General features: G+C 32.4%; 1 protein-coding gene across 1 annotated transcript in view; it reads right to left on the bottom strand.

Annotated features, from left to right (window-relative positions):
* The window catches only part of CDH9 (cadherin 9), a 158162-nt gene that overhangs the window by 23064 nt on the left and 110863 nt on the right, over positions 1 to 24235 (bottom strand). The window contains exons 3-7 of the mRNA XM_002745093.6: positions 20446 to 20740; positions 12101 to 12220; positions 11335 to 11502; positions 8697 to 8884; positions 7525 to 7778 (exon numbers count right to left, since the gene is read on the bottom strand). Of these exons, the coding sequence (XP_002745139.3) occupies positions 7525 to 7778; positions 8697 to 8884; positions 11335 to 11502; positions 12101 to 12220; positions 20446 to 20740 (1025 nt within the window). The remainder of the gene's footprint in view (positions 1 to 7524; positions 7779 to 8696; positions 8885 to 11334; positions 11503 to 12100; positions 12221 to 20445; positions 20741 to 24235) is intronic.

The following is a 24235-nucleotide window of genomic DNA, read 5'->3' as shown; positions in this document are numbered from 1 at the left end:
TACCTTGTTATTGGTCTATTCAGAGTTTCAACTTCTTCCTGGTTTAGGATTGGGAGTATGCAAGTGTCCAGGAATTTATCAATTTCTTCCAGGTTTACTGGTTTATGTGCATAGAGTTGTTTGTAATAATCTCTGATGATGGTTTGTGTTTCTGTGGAATCTGTGGTGATCTCTCCTTTACTGTTTTTTATTGCATATATTTGATTATTCTCTCTTTTCTTTTTTATTAATCTGGCTAGTGGTCTGTCTATTTTGTTGATCTTTTCAAAAAACCAGCTCCTGGATTTATTGATTTTTTTGAAGGGCTTTTTGTGTCTCTATCTTTTTCAGTTCTGCTCTGATCTTAGTTATTTCTTGTCTTCTGCTAGGTTTTGAGTTTTTTTTTTTTTTTTGAATCAATGTGCAAAAATCACAAGCATTTCTATACACCAATAACAGACTTAAAGAGAGCCAAATCAAGAATGAACTGCCATTCACAATTGCTACAAAGAGAAAAAGTACCTAGGAATACAACTAGCAAAGAAATTAAAGTACCTCTTCAAGGAGAACTACAAACCACTGCTCAACAAGGTAAGAGAAGACACAAACAGATGGAGAAACATTCCATGTTCATGGTTAGAAGAATCGATATCCTGAAAATGGCCACTTGCTCAAAGTAATTTACAGATTTAATGCTATCACCATCAAGCTACCCATGACCTTCTTCACAGAATTGGAAAAAAAAAAAAAAACATCTAAAAATTCATATAGAACCAAAAGAGAGCTCACATAGCCAAGTCAATTCTAAGCAAAAAGAACACAGTGGGAGGCATCACCCTACCGGACTTCAAACTATACTACAAGGCTACAGTAATCAAAACAGCTTGGTACTGGTACCAAAACAGAGATATAGACCAATGGAACAGAACAGAGGCCTCCGAGGCAACACAACACATCTACAACCTTCCGATCTTTGACAAACCTGACAAAAACAAGCAATGGGGAAAGGATTCCCTGTTTAATAAACGGTGTTGGGAAAACTGGCTAGCCATATGCAGAAAGCAGAAACTGGACCCCTTCCTGCCACCTTACAACAAAATTAACTCCAAATGGATTAAAGACTTAAACACAAGACCTAGCACTATAAAATCCCTAGAAGAAAATCTAGGCAAAACCATTCAGACCATAGGCGTAAGCAAGGACTTCATGACCAAAACACCAAAAGCATTGGCAACAAAAGCATAAATAGACAAATGGAACCTAATCAAGCTCCACAGCTTCTGCACAGCAAAAGAAACAGTCATTAGAGTGAATCAGCAACCAAGAGAATGGGGAAAAACATTTGCAGTCTACCCATCTGACAAAGGGCTGATATCCAGAATCTACAAAGAACTAAAACAGATTTACAAGAAAAAAACAAGCCCATTCAAAAGTGGACAAAGGATATGAACAGACACTTTATAAAAGAAGACATACATGAGGCCAACAAACATATGAAAAAATGCTCATCATCACTGGTCATTAGAGAAATGCAAATCAAAACTACACTGAGATACCATCTCATGCAAGTTAGAATGGTGATCATTAAAAAATCTGGAAACAGATGCTGGAGAGGATGTGGAGAAATGGAAACACTTTTACACTGTTGGTGGGAGTGTAAATTAGTTCAACCATTGTGGAAGACAGTGTGGCGATTCCTCAAGGACCTAGAAATAGAAATTCCATTTGACCCAGAAATCCCATTACTAGCTATATATCCAAAGGATTATCAATCGTTCTACTATAAGGTCACATGCACACAAATGTTCATTGCAGCACTGTTTACAATAGCAAAGACCTGGAATCAACCCAAATGCCCATCAATGACAGACTGGACAGGGAAAATGTGGCACATATACACCATGGAATATTATGCAGCCATCAAAAACGATGGTTCATGTCCTTTGTAGGGACATGGATGAAGCTGGAAACCATCATTCTCAGCAAACTGACACAAGAACAGAAAATCGAACACCACATGTTCTCACTCTTAGGTGTGTGTTGAACGAGAACACATGGACACAGGGAGGGGAGCATCACACACCAGGGCCTTTCACTGAGTGTGGGGCAGGAGAGTGATTGCATTAGGAGAAATACCTAATATAGGTGACGGGTTAATGGATGCAGCAAACCACCATGGCATGTGTATACCTATATAACAAACCTGCACGTTCTGCTCATTTATCCCAGAACTTGAAGTACAACTTAAAAAAAGAAAAAAATGTAAAAGAAAAAATTATAAAACCAAAAGTTTAGTCCAGTTGCACCTGGAACACCAGTGAGACAGAACTGTTCATTCCCCCCAAAAAAGGGAGCTAAAGCCAGGGAGCCAAGCAAGCTGGCTTGGTGGGTCCCACCCCCAGGAAAACCAGCAAGCTAATCTCCACTGGCTTGAAATTCTTGCAGCCAGCACAGCAGTCTGAGCTGGACCAAGGACATTAGAGCTTGGTGGGGGGAGGAACACCTGTCATTGCTGAGGCTCCAGTAGATGGTTTCAACATTGCCTGTGTAAAAAAAGCCCCTGGAAAATTTACACAGAAGCTGGGCAGAGCCCAGTGTGGCAGCTCAGCAAGATCTCTGCAGACAGACTGTAGCAGATTCCCTTCTTTCTGGGCAAGATGTCTCAGAAAAAAAAAAAAAAAAAAAAGACAGCAGCCATCAGGATTTACAATTGCCCATCAGTGACAGACTGTAATAAGAAACTGTGACAAATATACACCACGGAATACTATGCAGCCATAAAAAAAAAGATTTCATGTTCTGTGCAGGGACCTGGATAAAACTGAAAATCATCATTCTCAGCAAACTGACACAGGAACAGAAAACCAGGCACCATGTGTTCTCATTCATAATTGAATGTTTAACAATGAGAACACATGGACACAGGGAGGGGAACATCACACACTGGAGTCTTGTGGGGTGAGGGGCTAAGGGAGGAATAGCAGGGGGTAGGAGAGTTGGGAGAATAGCATTAGGAAAAATACTTAATGTAGATGATGGGCCAATGAATGCAGCAAAGCACCACCATGGCACTTGTATACCTATGTAATAAACCTGCACCATCTGCATATGTACCCCAGAACTTAAAGTATAATAAATAATTTTTTTAAAAAACAATCCAGTAAAATATAAATAAAGATGAGTATGTGAATGGACAATTCCTCAAAGAATGTATGTGGGTGACATATAAACATGTGACAAATATTTGAAGTCATTAGCTATGGGGGAATATAAAAACCAAAATGAGATACTACTGCTCACTTGAATAGCTAAAATTAAAGGGCCCAACTGCACTAAGTATTGATGAGAAAGTGGAGCAATTGGAACCTTCATACATACTGGTGGAAATGTTAAAATTGTACAACTACTTTGAACAATCTGTCAGTTTCTTAAACATTTATCTTCTGTATGGTCAATGATTACTCTTCTAGGTATTTACCAAAAAGAAATGAAAGCCTGTAGTTATCCAATGATGCAAAAGTGTGTACGTGTGTACTCGCATACATATTTGTATAAATACAATATTCCAGGGTTGGAAACAATCCAAAAGGGCAAATAACAAGTGAGTGAATAAGAAAATTGTTATATTTTTATATATTGAAGTGCCATTTAGCTATTAAAGGAAGAAAACTATTCATGCACTCAACAAGAATGAACACACAGGATTCATTTACATAGGATTCTAGAAAATCCAATCTATTGGCTGGGCTCAGTAGCTCACTCCTGTAATCCCAGAACTTTGGGAGGCCTAGGTGGGTTGATCACCTGAGGTTGGGTGTTCAAGATCACCCTGACCAATGTGGAGAAACCCCGTCTGTATTAAAAATATAAATATTAGGGCAGGGCGCGGTGGTTCACGCCTGTAATCCCAGCACTTTGGGAGGCCGAGGTGGGTGATGACGGGGTCAACAGAGCAAGACAATCCTGGTCAACATGGTGAAACCCCGTCTCTACTAAAAATACAAAAAATTAGCTGGGCATGGTGGCGCGTGCCTGTAATCCCAGCTACTCAGGAGGCTGAGGCAGGAGAATTGCTTGAACCCAGGAGGCGGAGGTTGTGGTGAGCCGAGATCGCGCCATTGCACTCCAGCCTGGGTAACGAGAGAAACTCCGTCTCAAAAAAAAAAAAAAAAGAAAAGAAAAAGAAAAGCAAATATTAGCTGGGCATGGTGGTGCATGCCTGTAATCCCAGCTACTGGGAAGGCTGAAGCAGGAGAATCGCTTGAACTTGGAAGGCAAAGGTGGCGGTGAGCCCCGATCGCACCATTGCACTCCAGCCTGGGTAACAAGAGCAAAACTCCATCTCAAGAAAAAAAAAAAAAGAAAGAAGAAAGAAAGAAAGAAAGAGAGAGAGAGAGAGAGAGAAAGAAAGAAAGAAAGAAAGAAAGAAAGAAAGAAAGAAAGAAAGAAAGAAAGAAAGAAAGAAAGAAAGAAGAGAGAGAGGAAGGAAGGAAGGAAGGGAGGGAGGGAGGGAGGGAAGGAAGGAAAGAAGGAAGGAAGGAGAGAAAGAAAAGAAAAGAGAATTGAATCTATCGAAAGAAAGCAGATCAGTGTTATACTCCTATACTTTACATTTGGTAGGTTTACTGCAGGTCAATTACACCTCAATGACGCGATTAAAAGAATGGAAACAAAACCATAGTTTCCTAAGATAATATATTTAGCGTTTATGAAATTCCATTTTGTAGTCCTGGAAAATAATTGGACCAAAGTCTTAGGGACAAAAGCCATGTTTTGCTTCCTACATAATTTTGCCCTTGAGAGCTTTGCTTGGTACCTCTGAGATCAGCTGAATTTGTCTACAAATGGAGAGCATCATATTAATTACTTCTACCTCATAATCAAGTCACAGAGAAACCACATACTGTATATTTGATAACAAATTGGATTTCTACTCAGATATCTGCAAATTATTTGCACTGTTTCCTTGGAAAAATTACTTGAATTTTTTTCATATAAGTTTATTCTTCTGTAAAATTGGAGTGATAATAATTGTGCCTGCCTCATACATTGTGATGAAGCCTAAATGAGCCAATAAATATAAACTTCTAAACAGTTTCCACTTCAGAGCAAGAGCTAAATACATGATGGACAGTATTTTATGGAAGAAAGAGTAGACAAAAGGTTTAAGACAGTCTAGATGTCATTAATTTGATGCTACAGTTTTACTAAAGAACATATATGTTGCTGCTTATGTAGGACTTACTGAGAAGATGAAAACATTTGTTCAGAAAGGAATGCTGAAGAACTGACAAAGCTTCATGGGACCCCTGATCTGAATAAACGAACATATACCCTTGGTGACATAGAAGGGGAATCATTTCTCTTGTGAGGTACCCAACATTTATTGAATTCCTAATACACACATATGCTAGATGGATGAAGAAAAGACACACGTATTATTATAAATATTTGGTCTCATTCAGACTCAAAAATATTCAATTGTCCAGCAATAACATAGTTCATTATCTAAGTTGATATAATGTTATTGTTTACAATTTTCTGATAATGTGTGTTTGCATTGAAAAAAGTTACAATCTATTACTTTTAAAATGAATGTAGGATTTCAAGCATAAACATTTGGTGCAACAAATGCTAAGGAGAAATAAAGGAACAACCAACATTGATGACTTTTTTTAAACATGACAAAGACTGTCAGTAACAGACACTTATTGAGCATTTGTAGCTAGTGGTATGAACAACCCCTTATCCTTTAAAGAAAAATAGATGAATGCTTATTTCCATCTCAGTACTGCAGAAAACTTAAAAATAATTTATACTTTTATCTAATAGGCCTGCATACAAGAGACACCAACACCAAGCAGTCAGATACCATTTCAATGAAACACAAATCTACATTGCTTTGGATATGAACATGTTAGTACATATACATTGATCATTGGAAAACTAGATCACTTCATCATTTTGTTTCAAGAGTTTTACTTTAAGCAATATGAAGATTTTAAATTAAACATTTTATATATACTGATAAAAATTCTGCCAGAGTAAAATAATCTCCAATATTAACAAGAAGTCATGTTTCAAAAATGATGTTAAACAATATATAAAATGCATAATTTAGCACTAACAATTTATTTTTTAAAAACAGATGAACAGGGAATCAATGTAATAAACCTAAAGTTAACTCAAATTTTCAAGCTAATATCAGCTTTGGATATTAACTACAGATTGGATTTTATGGACTGTTTCTTAATTACAAAGGTTAACATGTTTAATAATATATTAATCTGACCAACAAATTAAATCATCATTAAAATATATTTAGTGCAACAAATTGCTTTGTGAATTAACATATTTGGATAGTCCTAAAATGAAAATTAATTATATATTTAGTATTGTGATTATTAATTTGCTATGTGTAAAGGACATGAAATTAATTTAACCACTTATTTTCCCTAACATTAAATTTTAAGCAAAGTAGAATTTTAGGTAATTTATTAGCCATATGTTTAATAGGTTAATGTATTGTCCATCTCTTCAGCTGTCAATATTTTCCTCCACACATCCACCTATAATTATCCACCCAATGCATAAATGTCTATACGTGCCAACTACATTTAAATTCCCCTTTGAACAATATGTGAATTTTTTTATGTTTCTAGCAAATTTAAAGCCTATAAAATGGTAAAAAGTTATTCGAAATTTTGAAAGATATTATACTATACAAATTAATACTTTTATCTTTCTTATTGACTTAAATGTCATCCATTTAGCAATACTCTGTGTTTTGGGAATATAACCGACATAATATTATTCAAAATGTTAATATGTATTAGGCCTTAGTGGATACAGAGAGGGGGCTATCACACACTGGGACCTGTTGAGGGGTGGGAAACTGGGTCAGGGATAGCACTGTGAGAAATACCTAATGTAGATGACAAGTTAATGGGTGCAGGAAACCACAATGGCACATGTATACCTAAGCAACGAACCTGCACCTTCTGCACATGTATCCCAGAACTTAAAGTATATACATATATATGTACATACATACACACACACATATATATGTGAACAATATTCAAAAGAAAATATTTCATTATTTCTAGGATAACATACTTTTTTCTAATTTATTAATTTCATTATTTTTTTTGAACTTTTATTTAACCAAGAGGGACAATGAGACAAGAACTACACCGACGATAAAGGAATTAAAATCATCAACTCTGCAGTTAAACTTCCTGGTTCTAAACCCAGCTTTGCTAATAAACATTGGGCAAATAATTTAAGTACTCGGTGCCTCAGTTTTATTATCTCCAGAAAAATATTATAATACTCTCTACCTTGTACCCAGCGCATATCAAAGACAGCCAAGCTAAGAATTTGTGGTCTGGAAGAGTTCAATAGTATTACTATGCTTGATTATACATTGTGCAACCTTTTCTCCCACACGGTTTGTAAAGAGTGAGATTATTATATTTCTTTCTTTTTCTTTATGATAGGTTATTATATTTCTAAAAACATAAATATTTTCAAAGCACTTACTTTATTAAATTGTTCCTGACATCTGGGTCATACGCTGTAACCTGTCCAATGATGCTGCCCTCCTTTACATCTTCATCTACTTCTATCAAATAAGAGACTTTACTGAACACAGGAGGCTCATCTATATCTTCCACAGATATTTTGACCACAGCCGTGTCTTTGAAAGGTCCCAGGTATAAGAATCGTGGATCAGGGTGAGTGTTGCTGGCGTCCACTCTTAAAGTGTAGAGCATTTTATTTTCAAAATCTAAATTCTGAAGTTAAACGAAAGAAATTAGCATAATTCAGAAGATATGACAATGGAAGAGGATTTCAAATTTTAATAGCCAGAAATCCTGATTATATCAACAATTTTGTTTAAATAACTTTCTCAATTATTGCTTCATAGGTACATAAAATAAATTTGTAAGTATTTGTTTCACCATGTACTTATTTATAGAGGGTTAATTTACTATAATTACTCAACACGTTGAGATTGAGTCTCACTTAGTAGTATACTTCAAGTTTTTGGTGACAGGTAAAGAAAGTACTATCTAATGCATTTATACATTGTGTATTGTCATTACTAAAGTTATACTGTTATAGCCAGAGGAAAAATATAATAAAATAGAAATATAGAATAAAAGTTATTTCTATTTTATTAACAAATTTAAGCACTTGTGGAAAGTAAGATATAAATAAAAAGTGAAATAAGAACAATATAAAATGATCAATATTGAGCTATATTATTACATGTAAAGATTCAGAATGTTCTCCCACACTGCATTGAAAATTGAGGCAACCAACAGAAAACACAAGGTATCTTCAGGTTTCATTTATTTAAATAAATCATCACAGGTACAATGGAAGTATTTTGAAAAGCGCGTGAAATAATGATAGCTGCATGTCTATTTTTTCCTCTATGGAGAAATATAAAACAAGTACCTTTAAGTTTATCTAATTTTAATTTGACTGTTGTCTAGTGTAAGCATGAGCCGCTGAGGTTTATAAGTGCCAATGATGAAGACATTTAACTTGTTTGAAGTGAGATCACCACTATTCCCACTTATCTTTAGGATAGACAGCATGTAAAAGATGGGAGAAAATAAACCCCAGGCTTTTCTTCCCTTTACTGAAAAGCAAAAATAAATCATAAAGCACTCAATGAAAAAATAAAGACAGCGAAAAGAAACCTGTTTGACAGTTATAATCCCTTCCTGTGTGTCCTTGTCAGTGATGACATCGAACATGTCTGCACCATCTCCTTCAGCAATGCTATATTCCATCTCTGCATTTTGCCCCACATCAGGGTCATTGGCTTTTATCCTTCCAAGATGAGTTCCAAGAGGTACAGACTCAGGAGAATTAAATTGATACGTACCTATAAGTTAAGTAAGAGCTGTTTTGACATTTCATCTTTAGATAACATTATTTCATTACCTCTGCATTTTTCACTTAAACACATTAATTTTAAATAGGGAGAGTTTTTATACTATTGAATGGCAAGCTGTCAAAAATTGTATATTTATCAAGTTGGAAAAATAATTTATAACAGCAGAATACTCTCATTTTGTAAAGGAGAAGTGTAAGTCCCCAAAACGGAGAAGATTATTTAGACTATTGATGGTAGGCATCGTATATGAATCTAGAACTTTTGACTTAAAAGAACATGAAAAACAATTATTTACTGTTCATCTGGGGCTTTCAAAATGGTCATCACACATTTTTTACATGTACTCAATTATTTTTTAAAAATGCATTTATGATTTTATTCTGAATCAGGAATGAAAAATAATGCCATACAGACCAATGCATCTTTTCTTTGCCTGTTTGTTTTTAATTTTAATATCTTTTAGTGGGACATGGATTTTTCTATTTTTTTGTCTGTTCAGCCAAGCATTATATTGTATTCTGCTGTCCCTGAAAGCATTTTAGTTTGTGGCTACCTATTTAGGAGACAACAGGAAAAAGAAAATTTTAATGTCAATGAAGGTCAGAAATATTTTTGAACATTTACACTGTGCTGCAGTCTATACAAGGTCAAAGGGCTCATATGCTAATTTACTTAATCCTCACACTAGTCCGAAAAGGATCAATTTACCTACATCATCTTCAGGGGCAGGCCTTAAGGAACTTACCCTGAAGATTTGGGAAAGGAAAAATGCAAAACTAATTCTTTCTGACTTCAAAGTCTATATTATTTTCAGTTTATTTGGTGGTTGAGAATATGAGTATATAAAACCAGCTGCCTTGGTTTGAATTCTTACCACCTTGCCAGTTAGTTAAATTCTCCAAACTTTGATGTCCACATCTAAGAAATAAGAATGATAATGATAATAATTCATCATAGGTCTATTTTTTGGAATGCATAAATTTAGCTCTGGGTCTAGTCCTTAGTATTTTACTATTACTGTAACTGTTCCAAAACTTTTGTTGACATTATTATAGTTAACATAATTATAGAATGTCAAGACATTAAGAATTCATCAAGCAATACGCTTTATAAAGAATGATGAATGCGGAATTTAGGTTTATGTTATTTAGGCTTATTATTTGTGTTCTTGGCAAACTTTAACTGTATCATATGACTATGTCCATCAATCAAATTTCGATAAAACATTTTAAATCGAATTGACCTGAAAAAAAATGTTTTACTGTATTGAGATTAGTGATAAGAATTTAAATTTAACCTTTTACTGAATATTTTGAGATAGGGCTCTTCATATATTTATTCACTGCAACATAACAAATTTCAACAGAGAATGGAAATCTTCCTCTGCAAGACATCAGTGAATGCAAAGCATCCATGGTTTAACGTCCACCCTAAGATGATGACAACTCAAAGGGTGTTAACTGATGTAATTTTCGTAACTTGGTAACAGAGATACTACCAAACTTGAATATGTCTAAAATACCCTCACACCGTAATTCTATGGGACACTAAGAAAATATAAACATGATGCTAAATAAGCTGATCTGCACTGATGTTTTTAAAATATCAAGAAGTCATTGTGTCTTATGATAATGCCCACCAGAAGCATTCAGAATCCAGGTGAACAGGTTAACTTCTCCTATGGATGTCAGCCAGACTCTCCACTTGGCCATCTCAGTGCTTAAACAATGGTCTCAGCCAGATGAGGTTGCTCACACCTGTAATCCCAGCACTTTTGGAGGCTGAGGCCGGTGGATCACGAGGTCAAGAGAGTGAAACCAACCTGGCCAACATGGTGAAACCTGACTCTACTAAAAATACAAAAATTAGCCGGGCGTGGTAGTGCCTACCTATAGTCCCAGCTACTCAGGAGGCTGGGGTAAGAGAATCGCTTGAAACCCAGAATCCATTAGAATTGATTTCAGAATCAATTAGAGAAGACATTGTAAGTTTTACATGCAAACAAAATAGCTGAAGTAGGACAAGTGAAAGGAAAGACACAGTATTTGAATCTAGATAGCCAAAAAAGAGAGCCCATAATCCTAACCAAGAAGCAGATCCAGAGGAACATTTTAAGATGGTCATAGTGAATGTTGAGAAAGGATGTCTGGAAAACTCTGTAACACTTCAAAAGTAGAAAAGTTAATTAAAAAGTTGCCATATAAGAGTAATACTTTGTTTTCTCCCTTTGCATACTCCAAAAAATGATGAAAATAATCACCATCGCTATTTGCGGGAAATTGTGAGTTTTTTTTTTTTTTTTTAAGAGGAATGGATTGTAGTTTTGCCATTACGCATAAACTAATAGCAAAACTACAGGTATGAAGTGTGAATGTTAAACTTTATTAGTAGTGTGTTCGAGAAGTTTTTGGTCATGAGATCACTGAAACATTCCTTACTCTGTGGAAATCGAGGAGGATTGTTGTTGACATCTGTCAGTGTGATGTTGACAGTGGTGGTTCCAGAAAGGCCTCCCATCTGGCCGCCCATGTCTTTGGCCTGTATAACAACCTGGTACTGCTCTCTATTTTCTCTGCTCATGTCTGGTAATGCAGTTTTTATTATACCTTTTGAAAAAAGTAGACACAAGTTTTGCAATTAAATCACTGAATTTTAAAATTAAGGTAGACAAAACTCATTTTACAGAAGTTGATTATAACAAACATAAATGTCAGTTTATTTAAATATGCCTTTCAATCCATAACCACCTTAACATAATTCACAGAACAAGAAGAGTTTTGCCATAGGCTATTGTTCATGAAATGGGTTTTGCTAAATCAATGTATTTTATTCTGTTGAATACAAAAATTAACTTCAGTCAAAAATCTTTAAACAAATTAAACAAATAGTTGCTTAATTTTGATAACTGTCACATTCAAGTTTTGAGTATTCTCTATGCCATATAATGTGCTGAATCTCTGTGAAATTTTGTATTTAAGTGTTTCAAATTTAAACCCAATGAATAAAAGTTTAAAGAGCTAAGAGTTCTAATAAGTTATTGAAATAATAGAATGTTTACATTTGTTTACATTTAATAACAACGGGAAACAAAAAGAAACATGAAACTGAATGAATAATGGTTTAAAAATATTTTTTAAATCTCTAAATTAATATGCATCTTAATGTATTATACAATAAGAGATAGGCCAAGATTAAATGTTGTACCTGATTCTGGGTCCACTGAAAAATATGGCTGTCCTTGCAATATGCTATAGACCACTTTGGCACTATTTCCATAGTTGGCATCATCTGCATCAGTTGCTGTCACTTGTATAACAGATGTACCTACATGAAACCCCCATGCCCAAACAGAGATATTTACATACTTCCAAATTTGAAACAATCTTTCTTAAAAATATGTTGCTGTAAGTGTTTTGTATTAGGCAATGTTTTATGTTTGAAGAAATTTAAATACTTCCTCAAAAAAGTTACTTTTTTTTCTCATTTTCTATAAACTTAAGTGTTTCTTTTATCTAAGAAAAAGTATCAAAATATATTTTATCAGTAAGATGAATATAATGAGTCTAATTAATGTATTGTATTGTATTTTTAATTGATTGGAAATGTTTTAGGGGCAAACATTCTTAAAATGAATATAAAGCACATGAAATTTATAAGTAGTGCATTTACTGGTAACTGAAAACATGTATTTAAAAAACAAATCTAACATGTTTTTATCCTGCTTGTGTTTTCACTCTGGTATATTTGACTGTGAATAGTTAATAAAATAAAGAGACAGTTTCTATGAAGAAACAAACCAAAATGCTTTAAAATTTACCTGCAAGATATTTTTTGTTCCCAAAATACGTCTAATTATTAATGGCCTATGCCTTTCTTTTAAATATGGATAATATGGTTAGTTATAATTACCCCTATTGATATGCTGCATAATATGGGTTATTTCCTGCACATGTGTAAATCAGTATTATCCAAAAGAAGATGTAAACTGTATAATTCTGGTGCCACATGCAATATTATAATTTAACCTTGCTATCTAATTTTATATCATAAAACTTAAATTACTTTAAACTTTGTTTCAAATATTTCAAAATATAAAAGTGTTTTAACAGTGGAAATAAACATAATAAAATATATTGATGATGTTTTAAATTATTTTTTTCTGTATTTCTATAAAGATTCAAAGCATGGTTCTAACATCACCCTTAACTGAAGCCTAGGAGCATGCCCTTGGACAAACCTAGATTGTAGAACATTTTCAGTATAGTTTACATAATTTCTAAAAGTTTGGGTCTGGTTCTTACATATATTTGGAAGTTTTTGAAAACAAGGAGAATTCCATGTTGACCCCACTACCCATTTTAATAACCCCACATACATTAGACACTCAATAACTTGTCTAACTGAATTATGGTGGAGGTTTCTCCAATGTTGTGTGTATATGTGTATGGCAATTCCAAAAACTGACATATAATAATTAAGATAAATACTAACAGCTTATTTCCTGTCGATATATTTGAATGTTAACACATGAATTGAGCAAAGCTTTTTAATGTTTTCTCAAAATTAATTAGCATAACGATGAGAACTTTAGTTCATTCTCTTGAGTCCCTTGTTTTCTCAACTGTAATGGAATTGATGTGTCCTGTGAGTGGATGTAAGCCCTACATATTTACTTAATTCATCCCAGCTGTAAGCTTTTATCATTAAAAAATTATCCACTCATGTGTTCACTAGATGAAAGAAAAATGATAAAGTGATTTTCATCCCCCCCACACAAATCACTTTATGATGTGCAGAAGTTCAAAGAAGTGTTTTTTTTAATTTACATGTAATGTCTTTTACATAACTCTATGTGATATATGTTAGAATAAGTGTGTTTTTCACAATTGGGGGTTATTGAAATATGAATTATTAAGCATTTTCAACATGCTAAAAACACAAATAGTTCATAATTTTAGAACTTTCTTGAGTTACCCATTTTATTTTTCTTTTAACATCAGCATATTGTAAACTTTCATCATGGATACAGGTAAAAACAGTCTTATATAGCTATTTGACTCTTTCGAATATTTTTGTTGTGAAATTTTAGTTTCAGTGATCAGCTCTATCATTGGGTAGATGTTCTTTGAAGTTAAGCAAAGATACTTCACGAAGAGGTGAATATAAACACTAGGAATAAACTCTATGATGTGACTAAAAAGCTAAAAGCGCACATATAAAATGCTTGTTCCACCTCTCAGAACTCTGGAAATACTAAGGATTGCTTTTAAACACTGGCAATCACTGATAAAATATCATTGATATGTTATTTTTTAGCAAGCTGAGAGACAGTATGGTGGATTATAGGGAATAAATACTTGAAGTTTTATTAAGAAATATAATGATTTATTATACAGTTAAAAGTAGTAATAAAATTAGATAGAATATGGTTTATATGTCTTATACTAATTTTATAAACGTTTGTTTATAAAGACAAAATAAAAGAGTATACACTTGGATATTTACATCCCTCTAAATTTTCCAAAATACATATACTTTTTATCTGTCCATTAGTTATTTAAAGTAAAATTTTATTTTCATATTAAACAAATATAAAAATATACTAAGTAAAACACAGTGAAACTTGAATGACAAATTCATGTATTTCATCTCATATCAAAGAGATGAACTTGATTTTGAGATTATTATTTTTGCAATTCATGTTTATAAGAGTTTTGCATATAGTATGTTTTAATTTAAATAGAAAATATGTTAAAGAATCAAATAAGTTCACTGTAATTCTTAAGTCATTATTTACTTAAATATATAACTAATAATATTTAGGAAAAATTTCAAAGACACAAAGCATAATTCTATATTAGTAAAACATGAAGAAATGTTAAAAGCTGATAAATAAATAACTTGATGGCTACAGATTTTGGGGAACCTAAAGCACTCCTCTGGATATGGAAGAAATATTCATCAATATAATTATTATTATAATTTAAAGATAAGAAAAGGATAGATTACACAATGTAATCAAGCTATGCCAGTTTGTCTTACATATATATATTTACACATCATATTAGAGGAAGTTATATCAATTCAGGTTATTACACTATACAAAATAAACTTTATATACAAAAGATATGCCTCTATATATTTGTGCCTTAAATGTAAATATCAAAATGTTTTGAATCTGCTGTTCAAAATATTTAAAATATCAAATGTAAATGACCCCAAAACATAGGCCTTCTATCATTGATTAATTATATTTATATAGAAAGTTACAATGAAATATTTGTATACAAAGATTACTTAGGCAGTATAAATGTTACTAATTTAAAGCTGTTTTACTAAACACAGATAATATTGAGAAGGGGAAATACAGTCTTTACTCTTCTTTAATAAACAGCAACCCTGTGGCATGTTAATGTCAGAAAATATACTTCACAGCCTATTATGTTTTAAAACATTTAAAAGCTTTCTCTCTCATACATACTTTCTCTTTATCTATATCTATGTATATCTATCTATCATCTATCTTTATGTCTGGAGTTGTTGATATAACGATAAAACCAATTAAAGTGTAAAGAAACAGAATCACTGTATGAACTAGGGGAAACAAAGAAAAACGGTGAATAGTATGCTCTTTACTCTACCCTATAGCCTAAGGCCTGACTTTTGAGCACTGTAGAAAAGAAATTGGAATATTTTCAATGTGAGAATAAGGTAATGAAAGTTAGAGAAAATATGAAAATGAAAAAGGAGGTTATTCTTTTTCATTCACACCTCTATTCACACCTCTCTGTGAATCGGGTTGACAGTCAGCTACTTGCTTCTGCCATAGTGTAATGACAGCCATTAATTTGAGGAGCAGGGGAAAACAGTACCCTCAACATAAATGTTTGTGCTATGGGAGGCACTAATAAGAGAAGTAGGGGTGATGTTTTCAGATATTGCAGTGGAATTCTAAGGGGCTATTAATTAGATGTCCAGAAATTGAAATCATGCTTTGTTAAATAAAAGTTCATTTTTCTGTTAAATGAAAACTCTGTAAGGGCAAATTCATATCTGGTTTATTCAACATTTTATACTTAAAACCAAGTAGAACATCTAGTGCAAAATCACAAGAACTAACATTCACAGAATGCTTAATATGTTCTAGACGTAGTTCAAGTACCTGATTGGTTTTTATTACTTTATCTTCAGGGCATATGTGGGATGTGGGCCTTGGGGCACATAAAAATTGCTAATGATCACAAACCCAGTGGGTGATAGACCTGGACTAGATCTAATTCCATTCTAAATACATTTGGTAAAAAAAAAAATGTTTCTTACAGATATTTTACCAAATGGCCTAACTCTCTGGTGTTACAGATACAATTGGATACAATATTGAATTCACACATAGTAAACCTCTGGGACATGAGGAATTCACTGACTGAGTTATTTTTATGTTCTGTAAAAAACTACAAAGGGATTCCTGGTTGAGGATCAAAGTGCTAGGAGGAGGACTGGATATGTTTTTGAGAGTGAAGGTAGGGGAAATTTCCAGTCATTGAGAAAGGATGCATCCCAAATCGCCAAATTTACACAACAGGAATTTGCCTAGGAGAAGAAGAAAGCATGCACATGAGGAAAGTTTGTAGAAAATCTTTAATCAATAGTATAATGATCACAAGAAATTAAAAATATAAAAAGTAGAAATGGAAATGGAAAATACAAAACGTTATAAACAAAGTATATTCCATTATATTTAATTATGTATCTTTATATAGCTTCCAGGTTATACATTCTGATTAGAATGTGCTAATGTATTTCAGATTTCATGAGTTTACTGGAGGCAATTTAATTTAACTGAAAATGGGGTAGGGCATTTGGCACTAAAACATTAATGTGAAATATGGCATATGATTGTGACAGACAGCAACTGAGGCAGAGGGAAACAACAAGGAAAAAAATTGGTAAGAGAGAAAAGGAAGAAACAAATACTTTAGGAAATAAAAGTGAATGGAAATAAGGGGCAGATAAATGGAGATTATCAGAAGATAACATTGTAAAGAAGCGTAGGACAATAATAAAGGAATCTTGTCTTATTCCATAAGACTCTATTTCTTCACAAAGCTAATATTTGTTGCTTTCAATTCTGATTTAAACGAAATCCCTTGTATTATCTAAAAAGAATTATAAAATTAAATTATTGTGAATTATTTTATTTATAGATGTATTCTCTTTGATTATGTATCAGATTTAACTGTTAATATATGGATTACACAAGGCATGACAGAGTTCCTAAATATTACTTGTTAGTTTTCCTAAGTAAATTGGTTTATTTGCATACATAGGTATAAAGAAAATCACACCTGCAATGATTATAAGTTAGTTTTTTATTTTCCTTAAATAAAATAGGAGAGTTACAATAAAAGATCAACACAAGTTTATGAAGTAAAATACATCTACTTTTTATTTAGATATTATTTACATGGCTTTATATATATATATATAATATATATGGTTATATATAGTGATATATATGGTTTTATATAGATATATATGTATTAAAATTCAGGGGCTTTATCCCCTATATTCTTATTTAGATTTAATTTGAACGATAAGGGCATTTGATATAAAGTAATAAATGAGAAAGTTACTACTTTAGAGGAGTTACTCTCAATTTAATAAATTAAAAGTTTCCAGATTACATTTTGAATAATAAGCATAACTATTTAACAGAGAAAAACAGGCATTAAAACTGTCCAGCTATCTCTTCGATATGGTTTGGCTGTGTTCCCATCCAAACCTCATCTTGAATTATAACTCCCACAATTATTATGTCAATTATGGGGACGGGTTTTTCCTGCATAGTTCTCCTGATAGTGACTGAGTCTCATGAGATCTGATGGTTTAAAAGACAGGAGTTTCCCTGCACAAGTTCTCTTTCTTTGCCTTCTACCATCCATGTAAGACAAGACTTGCCCCACCTTGCCTTCTGTCATGATGTGAGGCCTCTCTACCCATGTAGAACTATAAGTCCATTAATCTCTTTTTCTTCCCAATCTCAGATATGACTTTATCAGCAATGTGAAAATGGACTGATACACTCTGCATCTACTAACTTTCCTTTTTCTTTTTAAAAATAGGCTTCTAGTAAGCTGATTCTGTGTGGTTTTGGTCAAGTCAGTTTAATTCTTTTGGGCTCATTTTTATTGATTTATTAAAATAGGCAACTACATCAAGTATAGTATCTTCTGCATATACATATTGTACATACTAAAATCTATTTTACATTTATATTTGAGTAATGGAAGCACATACAAAATTACAGGTGAACCAAGGTGGAAGCAAGTAATGTAATGTTAATATTAGTAATGAAGAAAAACAAATGTTCTTTACAAACAGGATTAAAATTTATCTGTATTCTTAAATACTTAGTTTTTAATGCCAAAATCTGCAGCCAGAGCCATACAGCTGCCTGCTGCTATATACTTGTCTCATTTTGTGGTAATTCTAGCCATGTAGTGAATGCAGCTGACAATGGCTCAAATCCTTGTTTTTGCAACCTACACGAATCTGAAATTGTACTGCTTACACTTTAAAGCGTATGCAAATAAAATATAGATTGCCTAACAGAAAGAGATTTTGTACAGAAGGAGATTTTGTACAATATAAACTACAAACCATCTTTCATGCATTAACTTATGTATTGTATATTTTATTATGAATGATGAAACCAGGATTTTAAAATGTGTGCATGTGTTTATTTCAGTCCTGATATTGTTACATACTCAACCAATATTAATAGAACCTATTTATATTAATATTTAATATGAGAAAAAACATATTTGAATTCTGTATACAGCTGATAAATGGTAATACACAAAGTGAAATATAATAGTCCACTGAAAATAATGTAGGAGAACATACAGGTTATGTGTGATTAGATATCAATAGTTTCTGATAGGGAATTTTTTTTCCACAAAAGTGGGGTACTTCTTTGAAACACTTTTGTGCATTCACATCTAAAGCAATTATTATTAAAGTTTCTCATATTTAGATATTTTCATTATCTTAATTACACTTTTCACTTTTCTAGATATGTCAAATCTTTCTGAGGAAGGACAAGTGAAGGTTTTTGTACTGTAAGTTTTCAAAATATCTCAGCAAACAATATGTACACAAGAGGAATAATATCTTATAAAGGGTACTAACTTAAAAACAGAATTACTTTAATCATCAATAGGAAGTTGATAAATATAATTTTATATGTACCTTTTTCTCACATATAAACCCATTAAAAAACCATGACGGGTGTCTAAAGTAGCCCACTGGTAAACCTATACAAAGCCATCCAATACTTTCCATGCAACTGAGGTACTAAAAAATATAACAGGAAACACCCACTCATGTTTTATTTTAGGGTATTGTGATTTCACAGGAGTCCTGTCTAATTTGATAAATCCCTTTGGTATTATTAGAGTAAATATCTGAAAGGGCTATTGAAGTTCTGTTTAACTGCATTTTCCTCAGATGGACGAGATTTCATTTGAGGTGAGAATAAATACGTTTTTAAAAACCTCTTGCTTCTTTCTACTAAAAAGCCCACATAGTTAACATTCTACATTAAACATTCAGCAAACGTGGATAAGTTTGTTTCTCCTCATATAGAAATTATTTTAGACTGAAGCACATATTAGTTACAAAAATGTCAAAATCATACACTTAAAACTGGTTTTGAAATAGTGTTCAACTAAATTGTATCAAATTTGGGAAATTGGTTGCAGATTTTATAAATTCAATTATATCACTTATTTTAGAAATATTTTATGATTTGAATCAGTTCTCATCCTTCATTAACCAATCTAGACCTTTCATATTAATAGAGTTAAATGTAGTCATACACAGATAAAACTTTTTACAAGTGGTATCTAAAATGGTGGGCAGCAAGAAGTGAAACCAATTTTTTCAATTTGCATAAGCCAATGGTCAGTAGTGAAATGTGCACAAAAATAACATAAAAAGACTTGCAATCTTGTCATGATACTACCAGTTTATTTGATCTTAATTCACTTGCTTAGCCTTTCTGAATCTTCAGTTCCTAATTAACAGAACAGGGATTTAAAATTCTATTTCTCATGCCTACCACATAAGTTGGCTTTAATGATCAAATGAGAAAACACTTCAATAGAAATTTGCCAAATGCAAGCATTAATTGTTACTCAAAATAATGCAAGCAAAATTGTCCAAAACTGCTGATACTATCTATTATTTTTTTTTATTTCTGGCAAAAAATACATTCCACTTGACTTCTGTTTGAATGCCAGTTAAGTAGAGTTGAGGGTATTGATTGAAATAAAATGAATTGACTGCTATTAGTAATCATATTTTATATAAATCACAGCAAAACAGGAGAACCAAAATACATAGAATTTAAAATAGAATAGTTTGTTTAAAGTAAATAGTAGTTTCCAGTTACAATTATTATCTTGAAAGAGGTAACCACAGGTAAATAAAAGTTACTTGAGCAAACAAACAAATAAAAAGTTTACATGGATTAGAAATATACCTACCAACTCCAGACATTTCAGGAACACTGGCAGTGTATAAGTCTTTTGTAAATTTTGGCTCATTGTCATTGATATCATGAATTTTAATGATAAATTCCGATTCCGGTTCCACCTGCCGTCCAGTTTTTCTGTCTATTGCCTTGGCACGAAGAATGTACAGAGATTTTTCTTCTCTGTCTAGTTTCTTTGCAGCATGAATGTCTCCTGTATTTTCATCTATAACAAATAGACTGCCAGCCCCATCTCCTGTTAGTATGTATTTTAAATTTCCATCTCCTTTATCTTGGTCAGTGTGAAGCTTTAGAGAGGTAGAAAAAAAGAGTTCTGTAAATATATACATTATTATTACATGAAACATAATTTTGGCACCATAAATATGTGTCCATATAACAGCTATTCAATGATTATCTTAATGATTATCTTGACTTTCAATGTGAGAGGGAGTTAAATATTTCTGTTCTTACTATACTCAAAATTTTTAACAGTCATATTTAGACATCATAAGAGACTAGATTTAAAATGTGAAAATTTATATGTATCTGTCAAAACAAAGATATTTATCAGTAAAATGTTACCAAGATTTTGACCCCAGTGCATTAAAAAAAACATTAACCTACATTTTGAGTGTAAAATATTAATTAATGTTGATAACGTTTAAAATGACTAAGCTCTAAGATATGAGGGATTTCTGAATTTATTATAATGACAAGTTTAGAGTAGATGCCTTAATTTTTAACTGATTTTATTCCCCTTCAGGATAGATTATCCCCTTCTCTGTGGGGGATACATTTCCTAAGTGGATCCCTGAAACTGTGGATAGTACTGAACCCTGTATATTGTATGTTTTTTCCTATATATACCTTCCTATGATAAAGTTTAATTTCTAAGTTAGGCACAATAAGAGATGTGCAACTGTAACTAATGATAAAATGGAACAATTATAACCATATACTCTAATGAAAGTTATGTGAATGGTCTCTCTTTCTCCCTCTCTCAAAAGATCTTATTGTTATTTACCATGGGTAATTGAAACCTCAAAAAGTAAAACCATGATTAAGGGTGAATTATGGAATTAGGATAATATTATTTGTAGAAACACAATCTCTGTTTAAAAGAGACTAATCAGAGAGAGAAAGAGATTTTTAATTGCTTATTTTCTATATGACTCTAGGAGAACACTTTTTCAACCACAATGTTTTTATTTTTATATTATGTTGTATTTTTTAGATCTTTTAGGATTCAAGTAATATAAAACTCATGGCTTGTCCTCTGGCCATATGAACTATGTCTAAGAAAAAAATAGGATTTTTTCATAAATTATTTTATTTCTATTAATATATGCCCATCTATAAAAATAACTTTTTAATGTAGAAGGCTGATCATGGGATATTTAAAACAAACAGACCATGTAATCCTAGAAATTATGAATTGAAAAAAAACCTTAAAGTTTTAGCAATCCTAACATGATTCTAAAATTATAATTTTTAAAAATTAACTGAAAACAATAATTATTTATATCATAAATTATGGGTATAGTATGATAATTTGATATATGCTTACATTATAAAATTATTAAATAAAACTAACAAATCCATCACCTCACAGACTTGTAATTTTGTTTCTGTGGTGAGAACATTTACAAAGAGGTGGATGGAGATGAGAGATATTGATCAAGAAATGCAAAATTTTCTTATTCAGGAGTAATAAGCTTCAGTGGTCTTTTGCTCTGCTAAGTGAGTATAATAAATAATAATAATTATATATTCAAAATTACCAGAAGAGTACATTTTAAATAAAACTGGAGTTTTGACTAGCTTATCCCTCCTACCTTGACTTACATCATATGCTTAACAAATCCTATTACATCCTACCCTCACCTATTTCTTCAGGATTCCATTTTCTTTGAATTATTTGACTATTAAAATTCTGTTTTTTAATCATAGCCCAAATATAAATGTTTCATATTTTACATCTTCTTTGCAAGTTGAGCATGAAAATAATTATCATAAGTAGGTAGACTTTCCACCTGTGAAGTATCTTCTCAAGACATTTTTCTTCATTTCTGTGGCTACTTCATATATTCTCCATCATCTTATCTTCTCTGGACCACCAGAGCAATCTTCTAGTCATGCTGCCTCCACTCTTGCTCTACTTCAAGCAATTTTTTCATACCAAACAGGGTGATTTTTCCACATCAAAAATCTAGTCATTTACTATCTAGGTTAAAAATCTTCAAGTCACAGCATTTAAGAACTAAACACCTGAAGTCATAAAAAACATGGTTAGTGTCATGCATATTTCTGTGTTATATTGGGCATGTTGTTTGTTTGATTTTTGCTTTTGGAGTTTTTATTTTTTTTATTTGTTTGTTTTTAAATCTGTTTATTTTATTAAAACAGTATATTTTTTAATCTTTAATTTTATTGTTTTCGTAACAGCTTGAATTCCATAACTTTATTTATACATCCTGGATAATCTGGCCCTGAATTTCAGAGGTAGATCTGCCTCTTTTCCCCCTTGCTACATAGACATTCTATACATAACAATTATTTTGTGTTGTCTTTACGTCTCAGAAAGCCTGTTCTAGCTGTCAATCCCGATATTTGCATCTCACCTTTTTACATCTTTCCCTTTTGTTAGTATTTTCCTTTAACTAAATTTGTCATATGTTATTTTAAAATTTCCTCCTTAGGGATGCCTTTGCTGACTCACTAGATTAGGATGGATGGGCCTGTTCTGGACTTACATAGCACACTTCATTCCCTAAAATGATGCTCATCACATTTGATGTAATTGTTTACCATGCCCACTCAGCTGTAAAATACATCAGAGAAAGACTGATAGCTTTCTATTCAATCACTCGACATATATTTCTTGAAGTTCACTAATGCTTCCTTTTTTAACACTAACTAATCACATAAATACAATTAGAAAAATCAGATACATAAAATAAAACTTGCCTTTTTAATTTAGGTTACATCTTATCATTCTATGTGTTAGTGATGTTTTTAAGGACTATCTTTTTGAAATGCCCTTTTCAAACCTTTTATAGTTAATACTTTTGTACTTTTATCTTTGCATTACTAGCCATTGTATTCTAAGAGGATAGAAAGAAAAATATATATTTTCGATGAAAGGAAACAAATAGCAAAAGATGAAAAAGGTGGATAAGTAGGGAATGTTATGCATTAGATGCCCAATAACAGTACCTTTTAAGCTGCTATTATTTTTCAACAGTATCTTTTGTTTTGCCTTGATGCAGTTTTCTTTTTGCTTTGAGAAATTTGAAAAATTAAGGCATGTACATACAAAGCAAACTCACAACTTAAAATACATCTGTGAGGGTTAATTTTATGTGTCAGCTTGACTGGGCCGTGAGATGCAGACATATTCAGTTAAACAATATCTTGGGTGTGTTTGTGATGATGTTTTTGGATGAAATTAATATTTGAATCAGTAGTCTAACAAAAACAGATTGACTTTCTCAATATATGTGTGCCTCATCTAATGGTTTAAAGATAGCACACTCTCACAGAATTTTGGAATAAAGCTTTGATATTCTCTGCTGGTAACTACTCTCTCTTTGAGAGGCAGTTACTGGTCTTCTACTGAAGACCAATTGTCTACCAATTTACTATGTAATCTGAGTGAGTTTACTGTTACCTGACTCACCAAGTCATAAAGTTGGACATACACAACAGAGTTGCATCATCAAATGGAAATTTTATATAGGTGATATGGCCTCAGTAGGCCTTGAGGCACAAGTAAGTTGAAGAAGTAGCACAAATGTCCA

This window comes from Callithrix jacchus, chromosome 2, assembly GCF_049354715.1.
Source record: "Callithrix jacchus isolate 240 chromosome 2, calJac240_pri, whole genome shotgun sequence".
Taxonomy (NCBI): domain Eukaryota; kingdom Metazoa; phylum Chordata; class Mammalia; order Primates; family Cebidae; genus Callithrix; species Callithrix jacchus.
Note: the sequence above shows the minus strand (reverse complement) of the source record. Positions and strands in the feature narration are given on the sequence as shown.